This window comes from Charadrius vociferus, unplaced genomic scaffold, assembly GCF_000708025.1.
Source record: "Charadrius vociferus isolate BGI_N301 unplaced genomic scaffold, ASM70802v2 scaffold167, whole genome shotgun sequence".
Classification (NCBI taxonomy): Eukaryota; Metazoa; Chordata; class Aves; order Charadriiformes; family Charadriidae; genus Charadrius; species Charadrius vociferus.
The window spans coordinates 60044-69935 of record NW_009649460.1 but is presented as its reverse complement, the minus strand read 5'-3'; the positions used below and the strand labels follow the sequence as shown (position 1 = coordinate 69935).

Sequence of the window (9892 nt, the reverse complement as noted above, 5' to 3'; positions counted from 1 at the left end):
CATGCACAGCAGCAAAACTTTCAGGCAATATAAAACAAGAAGAAAAAAGAAACCAGAAAAGCAAAGAGAAAAATCAAGACTGTATCAAGATTACACAGAGCACTTACAAGAAATTTTGAGAATTCCTCGTAGTTGCTGAGAGAAGTAGCTGACTGAGGTGATACAGATATATTAGCCCTTCCAAGGTCTTAAAAGAAAAATTCTACAATGCTGCATCTGTATCTGTATTTTAAAATAGTAAATAAGCCACTCGGGAGTGGCTTCGTGTATATTTTGGGAATGGGGTATGACAGATGAGTCATTAGAGTCAACACTGTTTGTTTATATCGACACTGATGAAGAGAGTTAAGAGCTAGTTGTTTATTTTGTGTACCCCTAAAGTTTGATCTTTTAAATTGAACCTGGAAACACTGCCATACCACAGGAATTTCTATTTACTCATTGCAAATGAACTTCCATTGGATTCCGTTAAAGGAAGCAACTCTACGGCTAGGCACAACTAAACAGAGGCAGAGGGAGGTGTCCTAGATCCCCTTAGCTTTGTATTTTTGGTCTGCTAAAATAAATACCCTATTGAGGTACACTTTAATAGTAGAAATAGCCTGTTTGGAATAATAACCAACCAAGTACAGGGCAAAACCTCCCACAACTGTGCCTAACTTCCCGTTAGGTTACAGCTGAGGATTCCTTACAGCTTCGTCTGCTAAGATAAATCAAAAGTCAAACCCAAAACCTTGACAATACTGTATAGGAAATGCAATACTTCACATTTCTTGCAAAAAAAAAATAAATCCAATTTTTAATATATTCATTCTTCAATATACTCTGGTAAGAACATTTCTACATACCGATGCTTCCAACTGTTCAGCTTTCAGGCTGGTCTTTTTTACAGTCCATTTACAAATACAACAGTAATAGATCTGTAAATAGTTGCTAACTTGTACAGCATAGTGTACGCAACAGTTGGGGAAAAAAAAAAATCCATCACCAACAATGAGAAAGTAATACAAATTTAGCATACTGATTCAAACATCCAATGAGCAATTTTTCGTTTGCTTGTTGGTACTCTCTTCCCCCAGCCGAAGTTAGTAAAGGTCAATCCTTTAAAAGACTTAGTGCCTCTGAACAGCTAGCATCACTGAACAGCAACGAATGCCAGCAAGAGTTACGCTATTCATAACAAGCACCAATCACATAATCTAATAATTAGTTCCAATGAGAGAACAAGTAAAAATTTCATTTACTTAACATCACGTTCTGAATATATTCCAGTTCTGCCTATGAGAATAGCAAAAAAAATATTTCAGAACAAATGAGATCTTTCCCTCAGGTGTATATACCAAGAACCACAGGAAGCCATGCTTCGCTTTCCTCTAGATTTACTTGAGCATTATCACAAACTCTTCTGCAGAATGATGGGCCTAACTGCTTCATGGTACAGTTAAACTCCAAAGTAGCAAAAAAAAAAACCAACCCCAGATTATTCTCCCCAGAAATTAAGAATTGTTTTCTTACAAACTGCATTTTTATCACTAGCGGATTAATTTTAAAAAGATAGACACACAGACATATACTTACAGTACCTTTAATTCAAGCCTATCAGTGCATTTTTAAAATAAATTAATATATATTTCACCTGTTGTAGAATTAAAACTACTCAGTTTTTAGGATTTTGAAGCAGAAAAAAAATTTATATTTTCTAATTACAACACAAAAATTTAGTTTAAAAAACATTCAGAAAAATCAAAGAAACAAAAGCTACCTCGGGCTGAATTTACTTTCTTATTCTTATGACTAGAGCAGAAAAATCACATTTTGAAGAATTCTAATGTTCATCCTCCAGAAAGGCTGATTAGAAGTGAAAAAGTTATTTTAACTTTTGAAAATTAAATAAACCTATTTCCAACAAAAACAAAGCAGCTTTTTCAATAAATATTTAGAAACCAGCATCTTCTGTCCTCCTCCTCTTAACAAATCTCCAAAGTAATTACTCTCTTATCAAAAATCCTTCAGTAGACAGTCAAGTTATAGTATTAACAACTTCACAAACTTAAAAAAATCAAAGTAACTGAAAAACAAAAATGCGAAGATGCTAAGCCAAAATTGGATTTATATACACATAAGCACGCGTATGCCTACATACGTAGGTTATGGCTATAAATTCATATATATACACACATGTGTACACAGGCATATAGCTTACAACTTGAAATTCATAGACAACACAGTTATGAATTTCTGGGGACTTTAATACATACAATACACAACTAAATTGAAAAGACTCGGGGCATAAAAAGACATGTTCCAGCTGATTTAGTTGGAGCCGGTTAAGAATTTATAATCAGTAGCTGTTGATGTTCATTGAGCCGTGTGAGACACCAAGCAAGCACTCATAGTCCATTTCAACACAAAATCATAGCTCAAGATGGCTTAACTTAAGTGGCATAATTTTGCAGTGAAACAGACTTAGAGTATATACACAGTCCCCACGCCATCTGCACCACCAGCAGCCTCCAGAAGAGGTGCGGAAAGTACTGAATCTGGCAGCCAGATCTGCGAGAGCTTTCAATCTTTCTCCTCTCAACGACTGACCTCAACTCTTTCTGCTTTGTACCCACTATCACAGAGGGTTTCCCCCCTAGATGTTTGCCCCTCCAGCACTGTTCTTTCATTTTCATTTGGCTTTACCCTTTATCTAGTTACTACTCCGGAAACATTCTTCAGTAAGTTGACTACTGGCCCTGTCACGCATCCTTTCCCTTCTCAAGTCATCTTCTCAGATTACAAAGAGAAGTATTGTTTAAAATCATATCATTACTTTAAGAACACCTTGATCATTTCATAGCCTCAGTACTGAAGTTTTTAAAAGTGTGTGGTAACTCTCACACAAGTGTTCTCTAAGCTACAGTTTTAACCAGAAGAAGTGATAAATCCATCACAGAAATAAAGATCAATCATGAGTCACTTGGAAAACGTAACTTCTACTAAACATGTTACATTATAAGAACTTTTTATTTTTTTTAATGTAGGAGGAAAACATCCGACACAATGGTTAACTCAGAAGAAAAAAAAAAAAAAAAAAAAAGGGCAGACAGAAAAAATCCAAGTCAACACAAAAGCACCCAAATTCTTCTAAAGAATCTAACCAGATAATTATCCAGGAGAAAGGGAATGGTAAGTTTAAGAATTCAACACTCAAATATAAAAAAACAGGACACCCAATTATTTTAAATCAATCATAAACATTAGAACTTTGCAAAATAGAAACTGGTATGCTTACCTAGCATACGAATGTACAACGCAGTCTGATCAGAGCTGTCATAGGAAATTGCTCCACGTCTCTGTAAAAAAAAAAGTAGTCTATTTTATGCAAATTAGGAATAAATAATTTTTAAATCGAAATGAAAATAAAGTACCAATTGCCCATTTCCAATTTAACTTTCAAAATTAATTTTGGAAATCTGAAAATGCATTTTTCAAATATATATATATATATATATATATATATATACACACACTGTTTTTGTTTTAGGCGGGGACAAAGGAAGGACAGGAATTGGTAATGAAGAGATCATGAAAAACAACCGGGGCGAGAAAAAAATATCCCACCTAAATTTCTTTCCAGGTGCTCCTCCATCATTCCTCACAATAAAAAAGACACAACGCAAAATTAAGCAGACACAAAAAACCCACGTGCTCCTGGTTGCCTTCTAAAATGTAATACTAAACAAACAAATAAACCAGGAACTGCAAGTATTTGTTTTCTTTTGCCTATGGGGTATTTCCATCTTTCAAAGCTAAAAGTAGTTTTAAAAGAACTAAAAGAACTCATATGACACCATTACTGCAGTCCTAGGAATTCAACCTATATTCTGCAAGGGCAGGACTTGCCAGCCACACGCTCCTCTCATTCCACCGAGTACTTTCTGTAGGCAAATCAAGGTACCACTGAAGCAGGATGTAATACATAAGGGTATTATAAAGAAAATAAGCAAGTGGAATTTCACTTGATGATAAAAGTCTAAAAGAGTCATCAAGCTACCTATGCACGACATTGAGATACTCCCATATAGGCTGCATTTCTTACCTACACAAAATATGTATGTTCCATACCTAATCAGCTAATGCGATAATAGTTATAATCCAGGAAGTCTCCCACGAGTGTGGTGAAGTGGTCTTTTAATAGCTAAAAACTGGAGGAACGTTCTCATAGTTACACAACACTGGCATCACGTAGTCTTTAAAGCTTGGCACAACCTAGCACCCAGCCTCATGCCTTGCCTTTATTGTACTGTCACCATCTCCTGCCACTTCCTAGGGCCTTCATTAATGTTATTTCTTAACCCTAGGATCAGAGGATCACCTTCACCATCAGACTTCAATTTTACCAGTTCACAACATCTGTTCTTTGAAGAAATAAGATTTTGCGTGTGTGTGTGTACGCATTAAAAGCTCCTATGACCTTTCTGTGTCTACCACACTTCTACTTTACACTGGAGATAGAGAAGACCTTGGTGCCACAAAGGGTTATCCTACCCCTTTGAGAACTTCAGACAAAAGCCAACCTGGAGGTGAACAGTCACCCACTTTTACCTCTATGTAGAAGGAACAACCCTACACCAGGGACACACAACAGCCTGAAAATGCACAAGTTCAAAAGATGGGAAACCAAATCATGTTAGGAAACAGGACAGAAAAATAGATGTTGGACTTTGACAAGAATTCTAAATGAAAGAAAGAGATAAAGAAACAAATTACTTGGAAATGAGGGAAAAGGCAAAATTGCTTATAAATATCTATCAACAGAGCAAATTCAATGCACATAAAGACTAGAGATTAATAACTTCTATCAGCACGATTTATACAAATGATGTGTTGACTCCAAACCCAGAAGTTACACTTAATTGTTCCAGTATTTTTCTTGTTAAAACAAGAAAAAAACCCCACTTACACTTCAAGTCATAAAAGTTTTTCTGAAGTTAAGCTTAATATTTAATTACAGAAACGACCAAAGACCAACCTAGCTCCAAATGGGGTCCAATTATAGTAGCTGTTGTAAAGACTACAAGGAAGAACTCCCTGTACAGCACTTTTATGTTGTCTTAGCTTTTGTTCTATATTTTCTTGGAAGACCATAAACCATGCAAATAATCCTTCCCTTGAAATATGGTTGTACAGCATTTCTCACAGCAGTGTGCCTGTCCTGATGAGAAAGGCAGCAATACATCTCATCAGCCAGAAAATGATGCTGATTTCTCATTAACGTTTTCAAATTTCTTCATATAACCTACCTTTGAGTTGCAGCAAATCTCAGTTGAATATATTTTCAGTAGCCTGGAACATTTCATATCACTGACCAGGCACAATGAGTGATGTAGTTTAGTGCTAACTTGCAATTTGCACCTGTCTATCACAGATTTCTGGACATGTCCAGTACAGTTCTGTAATCTAATACAGGAGAAAGCTAAGCACACATGCAGCTAGAAGAACCATGCCCAAATGGAGAATCAGTCTCCAAGAAGGAAAACAATACGCGAAAGTTTACTGAAAAGTAAATCCTTTTTGATATGTTGATTCTAAAATATCACTTGCTCTCTAAAATCTAAAATGTTATTTGCTAGATACAGTACATCCATGTATTATATCAAACACAAAGCACATTTTTAAAACCATAAACCAATTGCTTATACGTTAGTGATTTTGTTCTGCAAGGACTCCGAAAGATCTCGTAGGAATCTTTGAGCAATCAAATCCTTTTAAAATTACTTTTAAAAGTTTGGTTTCCCAAAGAAAAAAGAGACGATTTATTGTGTAAACCTTACTAATAATACTTCAAAAGTAGTAGAACAATTTCAGCTAATTTTGCTAAAAGGGTAGAGGTCCTAAACATGCTTCATTCATTGAAATTTGTTAAATAAGGCAGATAAGACAAAAACTTATTAGCAACTTCCACCAAGGGGCAGACACAGGGTTGGTGACGAGTGGTCAGACCTCACACCTTTATCCCAAGCAAATGAGGTACGGATAGTTAGGAGCACTGTGGTGAGCAGTCAGAGACAGAGGAGGCAGCTAATGATACTGAAGTTTTTAGCAACTTGTGATAGGTAGGGAAATTAAATAATACTACGCTCACTCAGCCGTGGATTGCTTTGTGTCAGCTCACACTCCAAACAGGTAACAGACCATGTACCACGGGTTGAGGTATAGCAGCTATTTTCCCACTTCAAATAATATTGTATGCATATTAGTTATACTACCCCCATCCTACCCTACAAAAACGCAAGAAAAAAGGCGAAAAAAGGCAAAAAAAGAGAAGCAATTTAATCCACCCTGCCTGCGGTTCTTTAAGATACTCTGCCCAGATTCCACTTTTTAAATCCAGCAAAAAGAAAGACCAGATTTAATGCATCAGCTTCTACTGATATGTGAACTGTCATGTGCAGCAATTTTGTAAGCAGAAAGGCAAATACATCTTGAAGAACTAAAGTTCCCGTGAAGTACTCAACAGTTCAAACGATTTAATCACCAGGATTCTGCCCTTGGTGACAGCCAAAAACGCCTCCACCCTCATTGCTAATCAAAGGCCCACTCTCTGTAGCCTACACCAAGACATCAAGACTATACTTACACTAAAAGTTTACCTTACTTACACAGCTGAGATGACTGTAGCACACACTGTATCAGCCTACAGAAACCTCGGCTAAAAACTTCATGGACAGAGCTTGACTTCTGGCAATTCAAAATACCATGTTATTGTTAATATTGTTAACTCGTTTAGCATAAAATTTTATTTCTAGATCTCTGCCACCTCTTTGGTCTACCTGAAGCTTTGCACATGTTAACTGTAAAGCATATTGAACTCCTTAACCCTCTGTACAAATCTCAAACAAAGAAGCAGCATTCCAACAGGGAGACAGAATTAGTAGTGCTCAAACTGAAGACAATCCTAACTGTGTTTAGGAAGGTTCCATTTCCAAGCACAAGGACAACTTGGTCTGGTGGGAATATCTGCTGGACTCCAAGTGATTCAACAAATTCTTCAAATGATTAGGTGAGGTTCTTACCACTCTGCTCCTTTCCAGACATGAGCACGGCCGTCTGAACTGGGTGGGCTGTTTTGCTTCAGCAGCAAAGGCAGATGTCAGCAAGATGGCTGAGAAGGATTGTTTACCCTAGACTTCTACTTTGAAAACCTCACCTTAAATTTCAGTTTCATATTAGAACTTCACTTATTCTTCCAAATGGCAATACAGGAAGAAAAGCTTTTATTTCTCCTCTCTTTTGTCACATCTTTATAGAAAAATCAATGGAAGAAGTTCAAACTAAAGTGGCAGATCCTTTAAGAACAACAATGATGCAAGTACTCCACAAAAACAGGCAAAGGGAGCATCTAACAAAAGAGAGATTTAAGTCAGATCTTTCTGCAGATCTTTTCACAGGAGTATAGGAAGTTATTAAAGGCCATGCAATGGGAATGACGTGCCAAAATAGCACATAGATATATCTTCAAAGGGAAGCCGCTCCAGTGATGCTCGGGAGTACAGCATATGCATGTAACACTTGGAAACACAGCACCTGCTGCTGTTTGTGCCAAACAGAAACGTTTCCACTGACGTATCAGTTTTACCACAAGGACTTCCCAATCCAGTTCAGAGCAGAGCACCAGCATGACTGTTGGGCACTTCATTCTGGCAAGCGCCAGCTTTTGGACCGTCAAGGGAAACAACTGCTAGCCTTATTTTGTAACAGCAGAAAGAAATGGGTAGAGCTCCCGGCCTTTAAAATTTAGTGCCCCCCATCAGAAAGAACCACCTGTGCTTTTTTGATGGAGCCCACGACCCTCAATTTGTGACTCCCTGTTTATTCGGAAGCTGGGAAAGGACCAGAGGACTGCAACACAGCCAGTCAGGTATTTTTACCTATTTGGCTTTTCTGCCCAAGTTATTGCCCAACAATCAAAGGATTATTTTGAGAAAGAGAAACTGAGAACAAGTTTGGAGAAGTTGTTATATCATGGCAACTGCAATTTATTCCTTATGCTGCCTCAAATATACACACTTGAAAACTATTTAAGATTCTAAGACAGTTTATCAACTAGAAGTCCCTGGACTGTCATTTATCATAATTCTTAAAATTATTTCAAGTAATTAAAAGTTCCACGCTTACGCAAGATCCACAGTTTTCCACAAGGCATCACCAAGTTTTTACTCACTAAAGCACTGGAAAATATTCTTTTAAAGCACTTAAGATACCGTCCTTGAACTCAGACAAGACACTGGAAACCAGTCCTACTACTATTTTATAAATATTGCACTGGAGCTCAAAGCAGTGTTTTGAAGGTTTATCAAAACAGTGATAAAGTGTAGTTAATTTCAGGAAAGCAACACTAATCAGCAGTAAGACACATACTCCTCCTTCAAATATCTGAATGCGGCAATTTTGATGTTTTCTTCCATATAAAGCTGTTTCACATGATCGTTTCCCAAGACAGATGGCAATCATTTATAAACTTAGCTATTGTTCAAATGATAGTTACCAGCGTTAGTGATACATACATCTAACAAGCACCTGGAAGGCATTTCTCTTATAGACCTTAGAGGTATATCATGTGGCATCATAAGATTTACCCAAAGTTTTATCAACATAAAAACCTCGAGATTTAACAACAATATACAAAACAAAAGCTTCAAAATTGATCAGAAAAGAAAGTATAGCCGAAAAATAAGCACCATTGACTTAGATGAGCGCAGAAAACACACAGGTATTACCTTTAGAAACTAAATCAGAATGACAGAATGACTCAAAAGCAACAACAAAATAGGATAACTGGATGAACACACACAAAAAAAATATCTTTAAAAGAAACAACCATTAGCACATTTAAAAACACAACCGCAAATAGCAGAGGTTTTTATGCTTAACCGTATTATGTCAGCTACCTGGAATTTGTATTCTTCCCACCTTAACAGAATCTTTGACCAAACTGAATTACAGACGTAATATTTAAAGATGCTTTTTATGTCGATTTTCAGAGAACCAGCAATTCAACATTATATCAGTAAAATGCAGATGATGTACTAGCGTAGCACACTGGCTGTAAAACTTGGGCATTTAGAATCTGCCTTCATTCACAAGTGAACATCCATTAGGGTATCCTGGTCTTTTTCTTGATGTGACAAAAGTTATCACAAGTGCTAGCAACTAATCCTGACCGTATTTGCTTTTAGTAAATTTAGAACTGTATTATCAGCAATGACTGAAGCACAGATACCTAGCAAAGCTTGTTTTCACAACAAATTCATGTTTTTTAGATTCTCCTGTTAATTGTGTATTAATAAAAAAATCTATATATAAATGCATGAACTTTGATTTATTTTTTTTCCCAGTTTCCCTCATTTTCTCCAATAATTCTAGCCCTCTTCACAATCCTAAACTTAAATTTATTCCTCCTTTTGGAATTAATTCCAGGTTAGGCAGCGAGCTGTGCTGAGAAGAGCCTGGTCTCATCTCCAGTCACCAATCCCACCTATATTTACTACCAACAAAATATACATTATGGGGATACTTATGTTGTTTAGAATGACTGAGTAGGAACTCCTAATTTTGTCTAACATTAGCACCCATTTTTCAAAACCCAGGCATCTCAAATGGAAAGGCTACAAAGTAAGTGAAGTAGCTGGTATTTCACCTAAGTAAACAAAACTGGTATTTCCACTCCCGCAGCCCTGAAATCAACAATACAAAAAGGATATCCTGTCCAGGAAGCAAAATACACTAATTTGTATTATTCTCACTATGTTTAAAATTCTTTTTCCTTATTTTCACAAAGCCTTTAGAACGCTATAAAACCGAAGGCCTGTCAGTGAAGGCGGCAAGCGAAGCCCTGCCATTC

At 36.7% G+C, this 9892-nt stretch overlaps 1 protein-coding gene across 1 annotated transcript in view; it reads right to left on the bottom strand.

The window, feature by feature from the left end:
* PDE7A (phosphodiesterase 7A) overlaps positions 1-9892 on the bottom strand; it is a 43137-nt gene that overhangs the window by 32867 nt on the left and 378 nt on the right. Inside the window, exon 2 of the mRNA XM_009889777.1 lies at positions 3281-3341. Within this exon, the coding sequence (XP_009888079.1) occupies positions 3281-3341 (61 nt within the window). The remainder of the gene's footprint in view (positions 1-3280; positions 3342-9892) is intronic.